This window comes from Epinephelus fuscoguttatus, linkage group LG7, assembly GCF_011397635.1.
Source record: "Epinephelus fuscoguttatus linkage group LG7, E.fuscoguttatus.final_Chr_v1".
In the NCBI taxonomy this organism is placed as follows: Eukaryota; Metazoa; Chordata; class Actinopteri; order Perciformes; family Serranidae; genus Epinephelus; species Epinephelus fuscoguttatus.
The window spans coordinates 19,019,446-19,043,526 of NC_064758.1; the positions used below are offsets into that span (position 1 = coordinate 19,019,446).

A 24,081-nucleotide genomic window follows, 5' to 3' on the forward strand; every position below is an offset into this window, starting at 1 on the left:
ATCTAAACAAACCTTTCATAGCAGCTAAGACAATAACTTTTCAATTTTAATTAACACTTACTCAACATATTTTTCTATCTGTGCCAAAAAATAAAGCAACCATATATACCTTGCTCTAAACAACACTTACAGGTAAAAAAAAATGGCACAGAGTCAGCTCTCTAGTCTTTGACTGTGAGTACATCTCAAGTAGTTTGACTTTATAAGAAAATTGCACATCAAAACACGACATTTACCTTTTAAATCTGTTAAGTGTTTTTATACATACTTGAGACAAAGTCCTTTCAGTTCATGGCTCTAATTATCAAATATTAAAAGTGTATGGCAATGCGAGACAGGCCTATTACTGTCTGAAATATTTCTCACTGTTCATTAATTCTAACAACTTAAAACACCCAACTTGAATGTTTTTGCTTTGAAGTCAGATCCACAGGGCGTTTACAGCATTAAAGTCCAAGTCCCACACATCCTCACAAATTAATGACATAACAGGTCGTTCACCAATGACTCCAAAATGACCATTAACAGTCACAATCTTAAACACGCGAGTAACAGGGTTAGGTTAAGGCAACAAACCTACTTGGTTGAGTTTAGAAAAGATACAAGTTTGGTTTAAAATAAGCATGTTTGTTATGTTACTTAAGTTACATACGTTACACTAAGTAGATCCTACTAGCTTATGTACCCAAGTTAAAAATACTCAACAATGCCTTTTGGTTTCACACAGCACCTGAACTGCAGTCTTGTGGGTCAAAGTCCTGTGTTTGATTGACAATCCACCCTTCATCAAAAACTTCCCCCGTGGACTTTGTCACTCTTTCATTGTCACTTTACTTCCTTGTTTGCTCCTGTCATAACTACTACAGCAACTAGAGCTTGCCGCCTGACAATAAATATGTATATGGGTTGCAGTAAGAGGGGAGGTTCCTATTGATTTATTTCCCTGACATTCTTAAATATAAGTTTAAACTCAGACTAGTTGACTGGTCTTAATGTAAGAAAACACTCTATAGGGTTGAACACTGTCCGAAAAAATATTAGATATATTAAAAGAGACATCTATAATAGTTATTCACATTTTGCAATAACAAAATCGTATTTTAGTTTCCACTAAAATGTGTGGCACTTTGCACTGTTTATTATCAACACTGCATGTCCTACAGAGTATGACCACAATTTAATAAATAAAGGTTACACAATATGTATATATAACTCAAGTTCATAAAAAGAGCTTTTAAGTCAGAAATATAAACAAAAAGTGTAATAAAACATTAAGCTGAAAGAAGCCATTACAGACATGTTAACATCTTTTTAAATCACATCTCCCCTCATCTTTAAATCCAGAATCCAGCATAAATACAGTGATACAGTGGAGCCTCTACAGTACATTGTGCTGTATGCACATCAGAGTACGTGGGCGGCACAGAGAGGGAACAGAGCGGCATGATTTGCCTGCAGCGTGGAGCGGCCTTTTTGAAAAGTGAAGGCATCCGTGTGCTCTCTCACCTCAAGTTACCACTCCATCTCTCCAGCGGAAAACATGCTAATGGACCATAATGCAGTTAATGGGTAGAAATAACCGCACTGTTACAGACACTCACACCGACATTATAGTAACAAGTAAAAAGCACTGGTTTCAATTGTGCAAAATGCAGCAGGTTTTCTCTGAGTGGCGAAGAGACAAATTATAAGCAGCTGGGAACAAAATGATTACAGAATGTTTTAAGCAGGAAGTGAGGATTGCTGCGGCTTCAGTCGGATTTGCATACTTGCAGATTTCACAGTTTTGCCTAAAAGGGCAAACCCACCCACACTTACCATTGTTGTGTTCATCAAATAAGGGGTCTCTAAATTTATACATTGTTCAGATGCAAAGTAGGTGAATATCAATTGTCTGTTTCTCATTGTGAAGTGTAGCAAACTACTACTGCATGTGTTAAACTGTTGAATATTTTTTTGATTGTGTGTTCTGAATTGTCTCATGCATGTTTGTTAGAAAGCTCTTTTACATGTTAACTTTATGAAAAATGCTGTTATATTGTTTTTAAGGTGCCATTTTGACATCTAGTTGAGGACAACACATGAAACAGACTTTTCTTTTTTGTGTTTATCTACGAGAACTGTCCCTTACAAATAGAATAACAAAACACTGACTACTCTGGATAACTTGAGAGCAAATCTTCCAGATGTTGGTTAAAAGGTTAAAAAAGTAACTGTTTTTTTTTTTCTTTTCTTTTGGTAACAGCATGTAAAAAATTTACAGGAATATTACGAAGAAAGAGCTCATGAGAAACTAGGTCTATTGTTTAGAGAGAGAGAGAGAGGTATGAAAGACAAAGTATGAAATGTAATAAAGATCACTCTGCAGCTCAAATCAAACCACAGCACATGTCAGGCTGGTCTCATGCTCTGCTGATACATATACCTACCTGCACCAAATATGTATATAACTCACGTAATGATGAGCCAGTCATTTAAGTACAACCTTCATAATTGGGAAGGCTGCAATCATGTGACCAATGTGCTGACGGGAGTAAATAAGTAAGTAGTAGTATTAGGGCTGCCCTCAACTAAGAATTTTCCCAGTCGACAGTTGTCATTTAGGGCCATTAGTTGACCAATAGTCGTCTGCATCTTTACAATATTAATTCAGTTATTGAATTATATATTTTGGGCGGGGCAACACAATGGTTTGAGTTGAAGGTGTGAGAAAGAATAGTATCAGTAACATTGTTAACACTGTGCTACATTACAGAGAAATATAAAACTGTACTAATGAACCTTCATTAATATAGGCCTATATTTTATCTACAAGTGCACGTCACACACTGAGCGAGCCGCCTGTTGATGACGCCGTCGGCTAATGGGCATGTAGCTACTGACATGTTTCAGATGATACATCATGTTTATAGTCGACCAATGAAGATGAGTCTACATATCACCTTGGGTTCGTCCTTCAGCTTCCCAAAATGATCCCACACTTTGGATTTCCTGCCAGACATGTTATTAACTAGCCTGTGGAATAACATTTAGGTTAATTCACATTCACGTATTCATTCCGACTAATGACCTTTCTGGTCGACTATTAGGGGGGCAGCCCTAAGTAGTATAAACACTGAGAGGTGTAAGGAGGCAGGTTACGGTGGTGGATGTGTCAGACATCACAGGACTTTCCCCCAGGAGACCAGTGTTAGATGCCATGTGAAATCAAGTGACCTGAGTTATTTTAAAGGAATGTCGTCACCATGTTTCTTTTCCTCAACCTAATCAAAGTAGCTTTACTTGCCTAAATGTAACTTACGTGACTTTCCATTAACCATTTTTTTACCATTACAAACCCCTGAACTGACCTGTCAGTATGACCTACTAATACTATTGACCTTCTATCTTTGGCAGCATCACTGTCCATATCCACTGATGATAATGATGTTAGTGTTTTCAATAACACACACAGCTTCTTGTTAACTGGCGAGGTCCTTACCTTGCAGAGCCTCCTTGGCTCGGTCCAGCTCCTGCTCTTTCTGGGCCAGCTGCACGCGGAGCTCGGTCGCGGAGAGCACGTCAGCCGAGCAGCCTCCCTGGGTTTCCTCCAGGTCCTTACTTAACATGTCCTTCATCTGCCGCAGCAGGTGCACCTCCTCCTGGAGCTGGGCCACCTCCTCACGCAGCAGGACTACAACACACAAAGAGCAAAGGGTTTAACAAGCTGTAACCAAAACATGGCTAAATTCATTCTTTGTAAAAATGTGTGTGGTTGTGATTTGCCAGAACAGTTTTTAAGCCAAAGTAACAATGTAATTCTAGTCACTAGAGAAGGGTCATAGGCATACTGAAATCTAATCTCACAGAGCTGCGTTAGCTTTGAATAGCTACATGACTGAAGAGATGGTTGTGTCTGAAATGCAAAATCGCCACAGGAGGTTATGGCCTTCATTTGTGATTGAGGTAACAGCAGTGCCAAATTACTGTTGGTAATAAGCATCATAGGGGTAGGTTGGGTCCAGTAGATGAGTTGAGACAAGACATTGATATTATAATTAATTTCTTTGCTGCTGTCTGATGAACCTACCCTGTGTATGCAGAAATTATGAGAAAGGGAGAGATGTCCATTTAATATTCAGTGACTGGTGCTTTAAAGATCTCCTCCCTGGCGTTGTCACAAAGACACAAACAAAATGAAAACAGCAGCACAAAGAAATAGATTTTTTTTTCACAATTTGACTCACTGGAAATGTTTCAAAGTGCTTTCAAAGAATCAGCAACAGAGAGAGCGTTTCACTCGATTTTAAAACAAGCCACAACAGACAAATGTCATACTTTCAGTTCCCACATCAAAAACCTTGAAAAATAAAATATTTAATCTAAAAATATGTCTTTTTTTTGCACACTGAATGTACTCGTCTAGGTGGAGCATATGGAGAGTAATTCATATAAGGATGAGTTGAGTCATTCTGCTCAATTTCATGCATCCTCAGGGCACAGGGTTGAAGGGGAGGGAAACTTCTCAGCCTCATCTCGCATGGCTCCACTATCAAGTGCCTCGCATAAATCACACTTCATACTCTCACATCCCAGCTTCAATATTACTGTCTAAAAAAATAAAATCAATCAGAGATGAATGGGAGAACTGAGAATAGGGGACTGAATATGCCAAAATACCCAGAAAAGAACAAACCCAAGACAAACTACAGATTACACTTGAGCTTTTTAGTAAAGAGTAGAGTGATTATTTTGCAGTGTGAATGTATACAGAGCAACTTACAGAGCAAGAAGTGGATTTCCAGCTAGTTTGTCAATTCAGCAAAACAGCAAATGCTTTGCATTCTGCAGTCAGTGGAGATAATCCTCTCATACTGTTAACTAAAGTTAATGCCCATTTAATACTGCATGGTGTCTTTCACCATTATTACTGTACTCCATCAGTGAGATTATGAAATCTGTACATGATCATTCAGAAAATGTTAAGCAACTTTACATTTCTATCAAACAAAGCCTGGCTATCACAGTCCAGTATTTTCCACTTAGAATTAACAATAATTAAGTCTCTTTTTGTGAGGTTTTGCTATGTCATATCTCAGAGGAGACAGTACTCCATAGCCCCTTTATACACTGTGTTCAAGGCGGCAATGTTGCGCTGTTATTCCGCCTTGATGTTCTGTATAAAAGGCACAAACTAGGAATGGGGGGTTATTGTTGTCCCGCCGTTAAGCCGGCAGTGGAGGTAGTAACAGACCTAAATCAACATCTGTGTAAAACGACACTAGATGCTGCTGTACTACACGTCACGCCTCCTTTGTTTCCAGAATGCTGCACGCTATCTAAAATCACACACTGGGGCAGTATGATACCATCATCGTTTGGTTCAGAGTAACAAAACAAAGCCAGCATAATGGCCGGTCTTCTTAGAACTGCTTAATCTGTGTTTAAAAAGGGTTGAGGAATATTTTTGTATAGTGTTTCTATGTGCATATGACCCTGGAAGTTTTGAATCTTGCAAAAAGTGCAGACTGGGGTCTGAACAGGGGCCGTCTTTTTCCTAAAGTTGAACCTCTAATGTCCCCAAATTGAACAGGTCACACTGTGAGCAACCTGTGCACAGTAACTGAACTGTTGTAGGGAAACATAGAAATTTTTGTCAAACGCATTGCATTTCCCACTGTCAGGATTTCTGATTAATGTCAATTTTAAGTAGAAGTTAGTCCGACAACAAATTGCTGGTAAGTCCCTGAACCACAAATGTATTATTATGAAAGTAAGGCATTAAGGCCCAGACACACCAAACCGACATCAAAGAACAAGTGGCGAAGGGGGCATCGGTGGCTTAGTGGTAGAGCAGGCGCCCCATGTACAATGTTGTTGCCGCAGCGGCCCGGGTTCGACTCCAGCCTGTGGCCCTTTTCTGCATGTCATCCCCTCTCTCTCTCCCCCTTTCACACTTAACTGTCCTGTCCATTAAAGGCAAAAAATGCCGAAAAAAATATCTTTAAAAAAAAAAAAAGAACAAGTGGCGATGAAGGCCAACTGTTGGGTAACCTCATGTTGCCTGTGTCTGCACATAAACACACCGCATAGGCTACAACCACGGCCAACTTGCAGATACGTTTTGTACCTGTATAAGAGGAAATAACAAGACAGATTCAAGACGCTAGTTAGCCAGCACATTAACAGCACAACTCGATGTTGAATAAACAAAGGACAGCTACTGTGCAGTAACAAAAAACATTCCAAACTGTTTCTGCTAAAGAGCTCAATGGCCAAAAAACATAATCTTCCCCCAGAACAACTTTGGGCTGTTTGTTTGCTTTCCTCACATCTGTTTCTCTTCACCTGCACTGAGCTGAACTGCCGATCAGAGTAATTCACTGATGGGCTTGACCAGCTCCAATGCAGATTCAACACGCTGAATCAGCCAAAAAACAGGTGATAAGTGTCGAATACTGCCAAAGGTGCGGGACACATCACAGAAACTTGGGCAACAGATGCTCACTGATGGCCAAACATTGACCAATGGCCAACTGTTGGCTTGGTGTGCCAGATCAAAGGCTCGCGTTTTGCAGGTGGCAAAATACAAGGCATACCGCACTGCCTTTTATTTTCATCAAATCCATTAGTATGTGAAAATGGGCCTTTTTATTGTTGCCAGGTGACCACCCCATCATGTCCTTACACTAACCTTCCCATGTAATCAGACAGAGGGTACTTGCTGTAGCTCTGGTTAAGGGTGAGAGGCTTTGTCAGCACATAGGGAAACGGAAATATGTGTGGGTACATGAGACTCTAAAAAAGAGAGTGGATCACGGGGAGTACCACCAGCTGGTCCAGGAGATTCGCCTCGATGATGGCCGTTTCCAGGCATATTTTAGGATGACTCGGGGGCAGATTGACAACCTGCTGTCTATGATTGGGCCGTGTAGCTCTGGGTATTCAGCAACCGCTACCACCAAAGGCACTTTTCCACTTTGAGTTGAAGTTTTTTCAACTCAAAGAGTTCAGAGCGCTCCAGCAAATACACCAGGTGCCTAGAGCACAGAAATGCAAGGTGTGTAGCAAAGCAAAATATGCGGGCAAAAAGCTTAATTCTCATTAAAAACAACTACAAAAAGTTGCCTCCAGACGCTAAAGTTCTTTTTGTGTGATCCAGGCCTTAGTCTGTCATCTACAGGGGATGTTTCTGTTAGTTTGTGTTTCCAGACAAAATGCAACACAACATACCTAACAACACAATGCCCCCTGTGACAACAACACCACGAAGAAGGACCTAAAATATTGCACCTGAATTTACCATGATAAGCTTCACAAAGGCAGTATTGCAGTTTTTCTGTGTACTCCCTGAATGTGTCACCTATGTCACATTTATTGTTATTTCAAGTTGTTGCCTGTCATCTGTGTGAATGACATATGTATTTTTGATCCTGTGGTTCGGCCATGACACTAACAGTTACTCCTCACTCCTCTTAAAGCAGACCTGTATTGTACTCCCATCTCTCCTCCACAGTTATGATTTATATCTTACATAAGGACAGTAGGGGCGGTTCAACACTACAGCAAACTGCGACAACAAACTATAATGGAGAATATGTGGTGTACGCAGCCTTGCTCTGATGCATTTTAAGCATTGCACGGATCACTTTAGCTCTCACCTTTCCTCCCCTGAAACTAAAATGAGCCTTTAAGACCAGTTCACTGCTTGTACGACGTGCACCTGCTTCCCAGGGCTTTTGAGTCCTTTAATTTGTGCTCAGCGACTAAATGTAAGTGGCAGAGGATGAGGGCTGCCTGCTAAATAACGAAAATGAAACGTAAAAGGGGTTATTAGGAGAGGGGTCGAGAGAAAAACGTCGGCGAGTGGAGTGTCATTACACAGAGGTATACTTAATGGAGCCGATAATAGAACCACATTTTACGGAGCAACTCAAGCAGCAACACCCTTATTGGCAAACCAAAGAGCTGGCCCGTTCTGGAAACCAGCGACCGCAAGATACAGTTCATTGGTGTTTAAAAATCCTATAATAGTCACGGACTCAACTTGATTACTTATTCATTAAGTTTGCATGTATTGATTGTGCGGAGGCAGAAAAACAGGGAGTCGCAAATAAAGGACAAGGACACTGAAAATGTGGGTTTTATGTCTAATAGCCAGCCCATAAATACTGGCTAACCATTGTGGTTTATATGACACTTGCTCCCTTATGGAATGACGTTGCTTCTTGGATAACTGGGGAATGACACATTTAAATTTTTGCAGGTAAAGTCACCAGTACAAATCTTTGAATACAAAATACAGAGACATTGATTTAAAACCTTCCACAGTAAGTTGTAATAACCAAAGCTTCACCATAAAACGTTTTACCCCTCTGTGAGATTGATCACTGTCGAGGGATAGATAATCAGCCAAACATAATTATATAAAAATTGATTTCAGTGCTGCAACAAAGAGAGGAAACTTGTTATTGCAAACTCCTAAGGTGTAATTTAGCATTTCCTGCTGTGTATCACAGTGGGACATCGCAAAACAGTAAACAAATACCTTTTTAACTATGTAGCAGACAGGGAACATGGTGAATTGGCTGCCTAGTGGTAGTTTGTTAGCTGCTCACAGTAAATAGCTTTTAGTTATGCTGCAATATAGAGCTCACACACATGCCAAGATGACTCTCAGTGACTTTGACTGCTAAAAACCTGACTTTTTAATTACATTACAGACACACAACCTCAGCAGGAGAGCATAGACATTCCTCAAATTGTACGTGCATCTGTGACAAACAAACAACCAAGAGCATGTTCAGTCCTACGATACATAAAGTTTAGGTGGGACTGGGACGTCATGTTCAGCTCTTGTTTCGATACCATCATGATACTTTGGTTTCAATTCTATATATATTGCTATTCTACAAGTACTGTGACTGGATAGTACGATTTATTGCGATTTTTGTTTGCTTTTTTAACGTTAGGCCCTTGAATCATACACTTCTAGAGACTGTATATCATGAGACATATTTCCAAAAGCAATGCACATCAAATGTCAGTCAGTCCTTCTTACTTTTATTTTAGCACCATCATACACTGCATACTTATACTACAAAGAAAAGTGATGAATAACTGCTCTTATGGTCTTATCTTAACAATTATTTTATTCATTTATCTGTTCAATATTTTTTTATTTTAATTCATTATACTGAAGCATGTCACCTTGCTCTGTGAAAGGTGCTTTATTAAATGACCTTCACTTACTTACATGTAGCAAACAAACTGAATAAAAAAATATGTCTTTTTTAAAGTAAAATTAATCTGCTACATTTAGCTGCAGTGTTTCTGATACATTGATTTCATTGTGGAGGCTGAAACAATATCAACATTGATAGCCACTCATTAGTTTTTAGTATTTAAATTGGGTAAAATCTTATTTCATTTTAGAGCAGCATGCAGCGCACTGACTTGCTCAGCCTCTCGCCCACTCTCTTTGTTAATCAGACCACAAATGAGACAAGAATTAGCGAGATAGTGCACCTTCCTACTTCCTATCACTAGGAGACTATTTGATAGGAAGAGAGCAGACGGAAGCTCTAGATGCAGACCTTCAGTAGCAGCTGTAACAGTGCCCCAGTGCTGAGGGAATTTGAGGTTCTACAGCAGCTACTAAAGGTCTGTGTCATCTGATTGTTAGCCATTTTCTGATTTTGCGCTCTTTTACTTTATTTTTAAATGTCACATTACTCTGCATTACTCTACTGAGATTACCGCAATAAAAGCAACAACTTGCTTTCACCTCTGCATTTGAATTCAGATTCAGGCATTAAGAAATTGATTAAAAAACTGCAAAAAATCAATCTAGATACTTAAGTGAATCAATTTTTTCCCATTCTCGGAACCCATCGGCTGTATTCGGTGTCTGACTTCCGGCAGACAGCGATACAGCCTCTGGGGGCAGACCCCCGATTTTTTGGCATTCCGGTTTGATTTGGGCAGAGGAGGCGAATTTCTGTTTCTGACTTCTGTTTATATGTAAGTAAATATGCTGAACCATTGCGATGCATTCAGAGTTTGCAGTGACGCCAATTATGTTCCACCTCGTTAGTTCACTGCACGGACTGTTTAACCTGGCAACAACTGCAGCCGGCTCAAACGTGATTGGTCAATATCACGCGGACTACAAACAGCCTACAACCGGAAACCAGGCCTCTTCCGCTCTTCTTCCGGAGGCAAGATCTCCAGGGTTTGTCTACAGACTCTACATTCATTGAATGTAGAGACTGTATATAGAGACAAATTTTTTCCTTAACCCTGGGGTCAGTAAGTGCTAGACTGAGTTGATGATGTATGCGAATATACAGACATACATGTTAACCCAGGAAGTGTTATAGCTATCAGCAAAAACTACCATGAAGAAGTTATTAATTATACTACTTGAACTTGTTAGGATGGCACTGTAAAGTTTTCTGAACAGGATTTCACGGTACATAACTTTACAGGGAAGTCTGTTCATGCTGTTAGTGCGATGCAGTGAAAATGTTGGAGACAAATATACCATTTCTCACTCCTTTAAAATTCACAAGAACACAGATGCTTCATGCTAAAAATAAACGTATGGCAAATATGGAGATTTTGATTTTACATCCTGCTGCCTGATTTAAATGAAACACTTGGTGGTGACTCAGTTACACGTCATAACACTGAATAAGACAACCAGGCGGTCTAAAACTGCAGTGATGACTGGTTCCTACACTTCACCAGCGAGAGGACCCTCAATATCTATGATAGGAAATTCAAGATGAACCGTCTAAGTATGCCACAGCGGTTATTAGCAGAGTGTGTGAGGTGAAAACAGATATGTTATTGTCTTCTCCAGCTTTGTGCAGGGGAGCACAGTGCTGCAGCTCTCTAGATAAGACAGTCAGAGGTTTGGGGGGGTGGGTGGAAGGGGGCGAAGGGGAGCAGAGACAGCCACCTATTTTTCAATGTCCGCATCGTCTCTAGGTTGGCAACAAGCGAGCACTATAGCTCTGCATTACAAATGACAGTCGGAGTGGGAGCTTCCTGATAAGTGCAATCTCTCCTGCTCTGCCCTCCAGGACTCTGCTGCTCATTCCCATGGAGGCTCCTCCCTGCAACGTCTGCCAGGGCTTGTGTTGTGGAAAGTGTGCAGCTCATGATTTAGCATGCTTATGAGTATGCAAATTAACATCATAATCTTGTTACTTGTTTCAGGTATTAAGTTTTGCCTTGCATTTTTTGGCTTTTTTACATTTTTGCTGCTATTTTTTTATAAATATTGTGCAAATAAACAAACAAACCTGCTGATTGTACATGATACTGCGCACTTTGGTGGGAAGACGCCATATGATAATAATGTATAAAATATCACAAGGAGGAGGAGGTCAGGGAGAATGAAGACAATAAAAAAGCCCTGAAATATGATTGATACAATACATTAGCAAACTAAATGTCTGGTATTCCTATGAATCATGGACCTTGAATAATTTCTCACATAAAGGTTTAAAGTAAATTGTAAAAAAAAAAGAATGTTTTCCTAACAGGGAAAAAATATGAATACATTTTTCAGATTGTATTCATGAAATAACTTCACCAAAGCAACTCTGGTCAAATGTTTCACATCTCAACTGAGGCTGTTGTTTTTAGCTGCACGTCTGCTCAACTGTCAACAAAACCTTCTGGCCTTAATTACTTCTCCAAACAGAAAAAAGAAATGAGAAACAAAAAAAAAGAGAGATATTTCGGTCAGTGTGTAGGACTGCCAGCACACAGAAAGTTCGACAACACTGGGTTGTGTTTTAGTTTGCAGCGGTGTGACTCTGTTGCCATCACAGCCTCGGCACTAGTAGGGATGAGATGATGTATCAGGGTCGGATGTTTGCTGACTCTCTGCTGTTAGCTCAGCCTTCAACGCCACCTGTTCCCCACTGGCTGACAGAAGAGGCATGTTTTCTGCTCCTGAATGACAGCTACCACATAGGTCTGACATACAGTATGGTATTCTGGTAAAAATTTAATGTATTTAAATTTAGGCATTAAGTTTGGGTTATTTTTGTAGGTTCTGTAGTTTGGGCCATTATATCCACCAATTATGATAACATAAGCCTTGGCAAGCTACCACTTGGGAATGGGTACAGGTTACATTTATACTGAGATCCCACCTGGAATTCGGTACAGGTACCCAATGGTGCCTTTTGTTCAGTACTTAACCCTCTCTGTGATAACAAAAAATGTAACCTCAGTTGTAAAAATTAAGTCACAACCTCCAGCCGCTGGACAAAAGTAAGGTGGGAGTCTGTGGGATTATAAACTGGAGCTCTGTCCAGAGTGCAGCACATTCTGCACCACCTAGATTGCAAGATGTAGATAAATAAATTTACTCAGTGCCTTTTTATTGTGCATCAACCTCATGTTTATGCGCGTTATCAACAACAGTACAGTAACAACAGTCTTTAAGCATAAATAAAAGCTTTAGGTCGCAGTTCAACCCATAAGACACAGCCGAGATGAGAGCCTGTACGGAGCCGGTGCAAACAGCTGCATACATTAGAATGAGGGAGCATCTGTTGTGTGAGACGTGCAAGTAAAAAACGCATCTCACTCTTTCTCATGTCACTTCTACACATGGAAGAGGTTTCCATCTGGCGCCTCTGCACTGTGTTCTGGCTGTGACATGGTTTTATTCCATCCTCTGTTGTCTAGAGTGGCTGCGATCAGCTCCAGTGGCCAGAATGCGGCGCACTCTCTCACCCACATGCACTCTCAGGTACCAAAATTTAGCTCCAGTTGATTTAATGTGAATGTGCGCTCGGTGATACCGACATAAATCGGTTGGTACCTGTCTGACCGCTTGAGGCTCTTGTCCCATCTGGCTTGTCTTTACCGATGTTAGTGTTCTCCCAGATCCCAATAATTTTCTGGTAAATTCACTGTTATTATCACCATTAGGAATTAAAGCCAAACCTACAAGAATAAGACCCATGTGGGATGTTCAGGATTATCTTTTAACAAAACAGTGACATAACCTGATTTGGCACGACTGCTAAGGTAATCTGAAAAGCACACATTCTGTCTTGAGTTTACCTTAAAGTTATACTATCAAGAATTTTCATAAATAATAAACATGAGTAAGCCCTCTCAATCATCACTTAAGACCCAATAGAAATGTTTCACTTAAGCTAGCCAACAATTCCTGCATCATATACCTTTCAGTGTGCAGAGAAATGTAACTCTAATATATTGCACTCTTCTACAAAAACAGTCCTCACAGATACACAAAACTAAAAAGGTATTACAAAAAGAAAAATACAATGATGAAAATACACCATAATCTGACAAGAAAAGAATAAGCAGAACAAATGCTCACTAAAGGTTTTATATCGCAACATTCTAAAAACAGATAATAGATAATTAAAGGTACCAAATTGGGCTTCAAGAAAGTCTAAAGTCCCTAATGGCTGAAGCATTAGCAGTTCTGCTAATGCAAGCATTAGCATGGTGTTTGCATTTCCTGTGTCAAATCACCCGAAATGTACAAAACAGTGAACAGAGAGTTTCTTTAAATAGAACGGGCTTAATGTGTTTCTCTGACTGAAGTCTTATGCAACAGTGAAGTGCCACAGGGATTAAACTGAGGCTAATGACGACTGATCTTTGTCTCTGACTCGATGGGGGGGAGAAATATGTGCATTCATTGACCCTCCCTCCATCTCTGCCTCCCTTCCGTTCCAATTCCCTAAACGGGATCGCCTCTAGTTATTATGATTCATTGAAACAGTAAATAAAATCTCCATCCCCGGCCACTGATGTAAATGACTGCTTAAATGTGTGTATTTGCATAATGGCGTCCATGCATCAGCTGACATGCAGTTGGTACCAGTGAATCATGAATCTGATCAGTGTCATTTCCTATTTGTATGATTTGAGCAAAACAGCTGAAAGTGTCCTCCTAAATAATCCCACAGCCTTTGTCTAACAGCTTCAGCATGCTGGAGACCCGTCGTAAAATTGTTCCAAAATATCAGCACTTCTCTGAGGAACTAAACTCTGTCATCTGCTGGAATTAATGGTGCAAAAAAATAGATTAAAAAAAGTTTCTAAGGCTTCTCCACACTGTGTATGAACACGTTATAGACCCAAAGATTTCAACACTTGTTTTAAAGACTATCCAGACACTGTTATCAGTACAGTCTCATGTAGTAACACATTAAGGCTTCTCTCTGACTCCATGTCACTCTCACTGTCTCCCACAAACTCTCATCCTGTACTGTTCCTCCCTCTTCCACTCCTTCCTCTCCCACTTCTACGAAAACAGCAGGAGTCAGAAACCAAAGTTGCAAAAGGTCCAGCAATCTGTCAGAGAGTCCAGTGGCCACGAGGCAGCTGAAATTGGACTTGGTAGGAACGGGACTGGAGGTCGAAAATTGATAGGGAATGACAGTAAGTGTCTAGAAGGGGAAATTTTTAGATTGGTTCTCCCTCTTCAGAGTGAGTGGGAGTGTACAACGGGGCGGGGTTCAATTTTTGCCTGTTACTAGAGACAAAATCAATTAACGGGCCTATTGTTCCCACAGAATTCTCATTCAGCCAGCCTGCAGAGAAAGAGGACGTACAGCACGAGCCCACAGTATGGAGCAAATGATGGCTATACTATATAATGGGTGCATATGCTGTACGCAGGCTTCTTAACGGTGTCTGAATAATAGAGCGGGCACACTAACTTCCATATTTATGTCATATAATAACTGTGATTTAGACACATTATGTGTATGCACCGGCTCCATTACTGCAATATCATATCCCATCTGACAAAATCAACACATCATGGGAAACCAAGTCCGGCCACAGCGCTACATAATTGATTTCTTCAAACATACATCATCATGGAGAATGCCATATTTATTTAATGACAGCACGCTGTTGTAAAGACAAGCCGCAATAGTGAGGCTCCAACATCATTTGTCAAAGAAAAAATGAAAGGATCCAGGGTATGAATTTAAGTTTTTTCACTACCTGCCACTGTGGCACGCAAGTTTGTTTTAAGTTTGCCACTTTTAAAATCCAAGCACTCAGTAAACGAATAACTTTAAGATCATTTAAAAATTATTTAAGAATTATAAAGAATGATGTCATTTAATGTTTGATACAGCCTATCTACACAGTGATTTTTTTTTTTAATAATGCTATATTACTGTGCTGGCACGTAACTAAGTACATTTACTCAAGTACTGTACTTACTGTTTTGAGGTACTTGTACGTAACTTTTAAAGCTATAGCTGCTAGTTACTTTGCCGATTCAGACTATTAATACAAAATATGAAATCAATTACTTATTTATGATGTGTTATTATTATTTTTTTTTTTTAAAAATGTTTTTATCTTTTTTGCCTTTATTCAATAGGACAGCTGAGGACTGACAGGGACTGGGGGAGTGATAAAGTAATGACATACAGCAAACGGTCATGGGTCAAAATCAAACCCAGGGCTCTGTGGTAAGGACTCAGCCTTGGTACTAGGGGTGCACACTCTTCCAGGTGAGCTACCCAAATTATGGTTTGTTTTTTGTTTATTTACCTCTGGTTCTTTAATACTTTTTACTTGAGTAAGATGAATGCAGGACTTTAATTTGTAACTGAGTATTTTTTACACTGTGGTACTTCTTTTTTACTTAAGTAAAAACTTTGAGTACCTGTCCACCACTGGTAAATTCCAGTGTTCTAGTCATACCGTAGCTTTCACAGATCTTTATTTTTCAGCAGTTTAAGGGTCCTGTACACATTTACACATAAGCATGAACGTGCCCATTAACTTTACTTGGGTCTTGAGAAGCTGCAGTGTTTCTTTATGGACAAACTCAGACCTACACTGTACATTTGCAGTATGTCACAACATAACTCTGCTCTGATCACCAACAGCTGCCTGCTCTGAGTGCATCCACTGTCATTGTCACATGCTCGATATGCCCCGAGGTGGTGTGTATAGTACGGTATGTGTGCTCTTACTGGTTAGGTTTTGGAATTTGGAGAACATGGACTGTCAATCAAAACCCATAGGGTTCTTCTCTGCTCAAACATGACTGGTCAACACTACTTGGTCTACAAGTTGAAACCAGAATGCTTCCAAATGCCAAAGTTGTGTCCAGTTGCCTGCAGATACCTGTTTATAAAGATCATGCCACTGCACTTGGCAGGTGCTGATTTCAGACCCTGAAATATGTCTATGTACAGTTAAACCATTATCCACAGTCTGACTGCAGAGCATATTTTGCAGTACAAAAGAACAACCCAAATTAAGAATGTGTCACACAAAAAAGGGAATAAAAGAGCAGTCAGGGTCAAGAATTCGAGCAGCAAGTGCTTTCATGACGGGAGGCAACAGCCCACATCCTCTTATTTGTTTTGGAATTGGCAACTCAGCCATGGCCCCGCTTGAATAATTACATTCAAACAGATTTTCTCCAAAAACCTATTCAGAGATGCCACGCTGGGTTAAAAGCTTTACCCTTCTCAGCACTTTGTTGAATATATTTGAAAATAAATAAATAAATTTATTTTAAGCACATTTTTTAAATCATTCTGTGACCAAATAATGCGCATCAAGACAAACAGATGAGGACAAGGACTTCCTTATTGGCTCTAGTGATGAGCCAAAGTGCGAACACTGTTCAGCCATGTCAACTCCCATCTCGGGCCCAATTCAAAACCTGTTCAGTTTCACCTACTTTGTGCTTCATTACAGTGGTGAGATAAAAGAACTGTAATCATGAAGGACTATTCTGTTTTCACTCCCTACATGCAGATGTTTATCTGCAACACATCTCAAGCTGGGGTCTCTGGGTTCAGTCGGCATTTTGTCTGTTCTCCTCTTGCCTCTACAGTCTGTGACAGAGCAAAGAGCAACCGAGCCGGTGCTTTACCAGCGAGACTCCTATAAAATCCATGAGAATCTGCAGTGTTATTCAGTAGGAAACTACATGCAAGAGAGCCTCCAGGCTAATGCGCCCACCTCCGACACGGCTCCATTTCCCTGTAATGATTAGATACCAGGAAGCACATGAATTTCAAGGGTTTATCCACAATCTACAGTGATAGAAAAATTGACACAGAGAGGTACTGGAAATTCTGCACACTCGATGCTGTTATGGATGCCTTTATAGAAATACGGTAAATTTAACGAACATCAGCTTTTAATCTGATGAATTATTCAATTTTCTTTCCTATTTAAACTCAGCCGAATTACTCAGAATGCTACGACATTTCCATTCATGTGAAACATTTCCACACACACAGATGTGATGTGTGCATGCCCCCACGCATTGCTGAATGCATGATGGGATACTGATTAATGTTTGCCCTTTGCAGGCATGTATGCAAACAGCAGCCATTATCTGACCTTTCATTCCTACGGGAACCCGTTTGTGTCCTCAGGACAAAAAAACCTCACAGGAAAAACTGGAAATAATGTTACGCTTAGAAACTTTTCTGCTCTGCTCCAACTTTAAGCTGTTCCTGGATCTGTATCAGAATTTTCACCTCCAGAAAGTCTCTAGATGATGCAACAGTCGTTAAAGTTTAGAAGACCATTGGTTCCTGTTGTTTTCTTGCTTGGAGAACTTTCAGACGTGATCAATAAAGGACTTTGACAATTTCAAGCCGAGAGCGTTTGTGGATATGTGTGTGTCTCTATGTGTGTGTGCGTGCATGCTCAATCTAAAGTGTAAAAGTGTAATTTCCTACACTTAATATATATATATTGTTAATATTTAAATCTTTTAAATGTTTATTTCTACATGTGTTTTTTGAAAGGCCCAAACGCACTGAACATGATAACTGACGTGCCTCATTTGATGTGCTCCCATGATGCACTGCAAGCATCAGATATGATGTGCCAACACCATATATGCAGACAGGAACAAGTTTGTTTGGGACCAGCCATCTCTCTCTCATCTCACCCTGGACTTAGGTCGCTGAGTTCTCATTTCACACGCCAAAATCGGAACAAGGTTGGAGTAGAGGCATCAAAGCAGTTTGACCCGCCTTTTAAGACTGTTCGATGCGTGTTAAGCCATTTAAAACAAAAGGTGTACTTCAAAACCCACCTCAGATGCTTTCACAGCATTTGGGCCTAAAGGGTATACTTACAATGTGTCTTTAGTGCTTCATTATATTCAGTGCTGTGGTTATTGATTTGCTTAAGTGTTATTTAAGTATTCTTAAGTACACACATAATGTTGATGAGATTTAGGTTGTGCTTTTGTAAATTTCTCATAAAGGTACTATTTTGGTTGGTAAAAGTACCCAGGAAAACAACAAGAGCATAATTTGATTACATTTAAGCACATCTTGAATACAAGTGTTGACACACTAAGTACAGCTTGAGAGGTTTCAATTTAGCACAGCTTTAGTTTGCTTTCTCAATAGATAAAAGGGAGACTAAGGTATGTAAAGTGTGGTTTTAGGAAATATACTGACTAAACTTTGTTTGTTTGTTATTGTTTTGTTTACTCTGAAGTATTGGGATGAAAGGAAGGGATGAGGGATATAATAATACTGAGAGTACTGAGATTTTTGTATGTTTACCTATTGGTGATTGCTGATTATGGTGCACTTCCAAAATAAAAAGATGACCAAAAAAAAGATACTTTTCTGCTTAGGCTGTTTCTTTCACTGTCTCACAATCTCCTCCTTAAAGTACCCTATCAGTTAGAGCTGGGTGATGTAACAACTGTGTACAATATATCAATATCCCGAGCAAGATATAGATCTAGACAAAACTGTTTGTATTGATATAGGGTCAAGTTCACGCTCCATGCCAGTGTTCACCTCTCCTCTCTCACACTCTCTGCCCAGCTCGGCCCCACTCACTCACTCACTCACTCACTAGTTCTCCAGTAACACTCAGGGAGACACAGAGCTGCTCCTCTGTTTAATCTGTCTGTTAATTAGTCTACAGTGCGACATGGGTCTGTATGTTGCACACGCTAAATCAGTCTGTGAGATGAATGAAATTAGCGCAGTAGCACACGCACAGTACAGCTCTGCACTGCATGTGTCTTTATTGTGTCAGGTGCTTGTGTGTGCTTGCTAGTTTGTGTGTGAGGTGGATCATAGCTCACTGACGTCCTTCTGGGTATATGTATTCTATTGTGTGACGCTGAGACAGCGCCTGGCTGCAGCAGGAGACAGATGTGGTTAAAAAAATGCAACGACAACACAGACATTTTACATACAAGACCTTTATAATGTAGACAAAGTGTCTCTCGCTCCTTCCCTCCCTCAGCCTCTATGGTGATGCTATGTGCATTAATGCGATTAATAGCTTATATAAATAAAAATATTTCAATCATTTTCCAGCACTAGATTCATTTGAAAGGCAAATGACTTTTTAACTCCCCCACAAAGACTTTTAACTGTTTCAAACTCCAATGGATTTAGACCTACTTATTACTTTATACTCATGTTATAGTTTTGTGTCCTGTGCTGCAAACCTTTAAACCTCTGTAGCTCCGGTGCTATGTGCAAGAAGTTAATGTACAGCCCTGATATTTATTTCAAATCATTTTTATTTACATGTTCGGCATCTCCTACTTGCATTTTATTTTGATCATGGTCTGTTTTTATAAAAGTGTGAGTGACATCTTAAATGTGGCTTTAACTTACAACTGAACATGTCGCCCATTTTGTAGAAAATACCCAGTATATACTGTGTATTTGACTGCACTCTTTTTTTCCTGCACCTTATTGCCCTTTTTAGTAGCTTCTATTTTAGATTTATTTATTTATCTATTTATCGCTGCACTGAGAACTTTTAGTTTCGCCGATTTTAGACGTGAAAGAGTATTTCGTTTTTATGTGTCATCATAAAAATTACAATAAAAAGGAATCTGAAGGTATCACCAGTCAGCCTGTAAATACCGAGATATGAATTTTTGTCCATATCACCCAGTCCTAAGACATTTAAAACATACATATACATACATACATAAACAACATATGCATACTCAGTGTCCGCTGTGATAAATAACACAAGCAAATTTCAAGGATCCACTGATTGATTTTTATATTGTACAGAAATGAATGGAAACCAAAAGCTGCCTGAACACGTGCCCCCCAAAAAAACTGTATGGAATGCATTTGGTCAGCATAAACAGATAAAGATGAGCAGTAGATAATATGCAAACACACTGACACACTCCTTTTAATTTAGTTGCAACTGGCTCTCTGTGATTTGAGCTGTTTAATATTACTTTATATTAAACTCAAAGAGTAAGTTATCGTCATAGTTACAGATGAGCTGTTCAAAATCTGCCAGAGGAGCAACAAAGGTAAAATGTGCAACATTCACATGCAGGTCCTCGTCAAAGTAAGAGCACATGCACACGTTTTTACTTCGGATCCTGCGCGTGTCTTCCAGGGCAGATTGCCAAAATATATTTCATAAAGTCTTTCATCTCGAATGAGATGCAGGAGTCATTAATAAAAGTCAGAGTGTGTGTGTCTCTCTCTCTCTCTCTCTGTCTCGCATGACACAAACACACACACACACACACACACACACACACACACACACACACTCATCTTTATGGACCATTGATAGCAAATTCATCAGTGGCTCATGACTGTAGTAACGCCTGAGCTCTGACTGATGAAGGCAGCCTGCAGTGTCTGCTCTGTCTGGGAGTGCTTTGCTCTGGATTAGCTAGTCAATTCTCATGAGCAGAACAATCTCCCTGCGTCGCCCGAGGAGATGACAGGGTCATGCCTGATGAAAACCGAAAAAAAAAAGGGGGAAAAAAAACACATCTTGCCTCGGGGCACTCCATCACAGAAATCAGACTCTAATATTCCGTATTAACGGAGACAGTGATGAAGAGATATTGGTATTCAGGATAACACATACGAGGATGGATTGGTTTTTATTGATGAGCACACCAATGTGAAGGCAGGCCTCAAGTCCCCGTGGTCTTTAGCCTCATATAAACTTATGATTGCTTAGAAGTTTGAGGATTATAAAGGGAAGACTATGAAGATGTCACTGAAGATTTAACATGCCAGTAAATGTATAGCACCATTTAGCCTGTTTGCCTGGTATCAGACACAATTGTCAACTCGTTAGACTCTTGTTTACATCTTCAGTCTGACACTGAGTCCACTCTAACTGATTCCTGTGGGGATGGAGATTTGATTTTCCCTAACCAGTCACTAAAGACCAACAAATCCATCTGAATCTATGGTCATTTTAAGTCCACACTGATGTTTTGCAATGCCAACATGTTTGCTTTGCTGTGGTTTTGAGAGCAAAGTGGAGCAAAGTAAAACAATCTACACATGAGGCAATACTGAGAAGACATGATGATTTAGAACAGCCTTGATAGCAGCATCTATCTTGTCTATGCACTCACCATTGTTGTTACTCCTCATTGGTTTGGCGCACTGCTTGACAACAGCTTGACAATGACGTTAGTCTCCCTGCGGCCCTCATTACATCGTTTTTTATTACGACCAAGAAACCGCTGTTTCATGTCAAAACACCAGACAAATCAGTCAACTTAAATCTGGTGGAGCGGGTGGATTCAAAGGTCTGGACTCAGGCACTTAGCCTGTAAAATGTAAGAAAATGGCTCGAAGAACTTCCACAACAAGAAGGTGATGTCTTGGAATTGTTTGTTTGGTCTAACATGGGGTGCAAGACTCCAAAATATTTAAAAAACAATCATATAAAAACAGAGAAAAGCTGCATATCTGGAACCAGCAGAGATATTTTTCTTGACTTGATGCTTTCACTGCACAAACTGAAACCTGAATTCTACAGAATTTGAGGCCGTCACTGTTAATTCACATCAAAAGCATTCAAATGACGATGTCACCCACTGCATGACTCCCTCCGTTCTAGTCAGCCTGTGTTGATCAAGTAGTCTACGCTTTAACATCACACAATCTGACATCCACATGCTGGCAAGCCTATTTCATGCTCCAGGTCCTTGGAGTAATGGGGGCTGAACTTGAGCGAGAGTGGGGTTAGAACAGAGCTCGACAGGGAGCAAAAACTGATCAGAGAGAAAGATAGGCTTTAATCTCAGACGCATTCCACCACGATCTGCGTCCGCTGGCTTAAAACCCTCTCGTGTGTCTGTGGATAGTATCAGCCATGCTGGCCAGAACATGCAATGCTGCACTCAGAGAAGTCTCATTTTTCTGTGGTGGACTGAGCATGACAGATTTTCACCCATCTTCATTTTAGGTGTCATTATTCCCCGAGTTACATAAGCAGCGCTCTCTCTGATTTTCACAGTCTGTGCTTGTGCCGAATTGACAGTAATCCGGCAAAACAATGCGTTTGTTTTAAAGTCTTTCCCCCATCTATGGCGTGAGAAACCACAAATAGTGAGATTACCATCATTCTCAGGCTGCAGATGGACAGATACACTGGACAGCATTTTGAATTCCTTTATCATGGAGATTAGCAGCAGAGTTTCCATGAAACTGGAAGAGGTGCTGCTCAGGTCACGAGGGACGGACAGTTGAATGGAAGATAAGATGGCTGGTAGATACAATGGTGGATGGATGGAGCCATTAAAATACAACTGGGAGAGTCAGACTGCAAATGAGCCAAAATGGCATCCCGTCCACAGAAGTGTGTATAATGAAGGTGCAGGCTGGCAACTGTCCTCTTCCGTGAACTCCTTATTAGCCCCGTGCAATTTATCATCCTCCTGCATTTTGTATTAGTAGGCATTCAGGTGGCTAATAAATGCTGCAAGAATACAATTCTAGGATACTGTAATTGCAGAAAAGTACGCTATTTGGCTATTTTGGGGGATAACTAATTATGTGTACATTGCTGTCTGAGTTGGTGCGCTAATGAATTGCTACTCTGCTAAGGCTCTTCCTCCGGATAGAAGCTACAGTTTCTGCTTTTATTCTGGACAGCTTACACTAAAACATGATGAGAATGCTAATTGGTTGCATCAGGCCAGGCAATAATTGCTGCTGGTTCTGCTTGATGAGCTGTGCTGGTAAGAACATGCCATTCATTCAGCCATGATATGAAAAAGCATCTATGTAAATACACAAGCTATCAACACTAGCTTGTTTTGCAACGTCTATTTTCACTGGCTTTCCCTTCTGGTTCCCTTTTATTGTTACGCCTTGTTAACACTGTGCTATTATGTTTACCTCATTTTCCCCGGGTGTTGCTATTAAGCATATTGCAAAATAAATAAACAGTTATTTTCAGAGAATAGTCTTGCCGTGCATGAGTGGGAGTCAAGTAGATAACAAAGCAACAAATTCTGATGAAATAGGAACAATAAACAAGCTCTGTTTTGGAGAGAGATCTCTGTGCGAATGACCAGGGCGTCTGCCAATGGCTGCAAGAAAGACTTATTCAAATTCAACTGATTCATCTTATTAGGTGGATGGACAGATTAGCTGAGACATGCAGGTGAGAGCTTCTTGGATGCTCTATGCTTGTGTAACAAAGCAGGTGTGTATGCATGTGTGTTTCTGTGCATATTGTTGAAAAATGACCTTTGGTGCCGAAGGCTAACGGTGCTGTTATTTATAGTCAGGACCAAATGGGAGGGCAGACACTGTGTCACCATAGATACTTCATCAAACTGTGGATGAGTCCACACACACAGCGTACCTGTATGAGGTAGCTCCCACCACTGTGACCAAACCCTGTGCTTCTTTAACTAAACCAAACAAACACACCAACAAACATGCTCTGTTGCCAAAAATAAATGCTGCCACCTAAAAAAGTCAGGCCAAGGTGACAATGATGATTTTGGCAGACAAATCAGAGTGTGGAGGTGTCCAAACAATCCCAGCCACCTCTTGAGACACTGGGGCTGAAATATGTAGCTAATGGTTACAGAGTTACATTTCTTACCAGTGTCTAAAATGACAGCTTCAGTAAATAAAGCTGCAAGACTGAAATGTCTGTCACTGCAGATGTGAGTTACCTTTTCAGGGACTTACAGAGAGCAAGTTTCGTCATCCGTCCATGTATATTTGACGAGCTGAAGAGAAATGGACAGTGTCTGAGAGCAGGAGTCGACAGTGGGATGAATCTGATTTGTGACCGTGA

The 24,081-nt window shown here is 40.3% G+C and overlaps 1 protein-coding gene across 6 annotated transcripts in view; it reads right to left on the reverse strand.

Moving 5' to 3' along the window:
• The window catches only part of kazna (kazrin, periplakin interacting protein a), a 167,101-nt gene that overhangs the window by 33,589 nt on the left and 109,431 nt on the right, over positions 1–24,081 (reverse strand). For all 6 annotated transcript variants that reach the window (XM_049581176.1, XM_049581178.1, XM_049581177.1 and 3 more), the window contains one exon: positions 3,482–3,673. In XM_049581176.1, the coding sequence (XP_049437133.1) occupies positions 3,482–3,673 (192 nt within the window). The remainder of the gene's footprint in view (positions 1–3,481; positions 3,674–24,081) is intronic.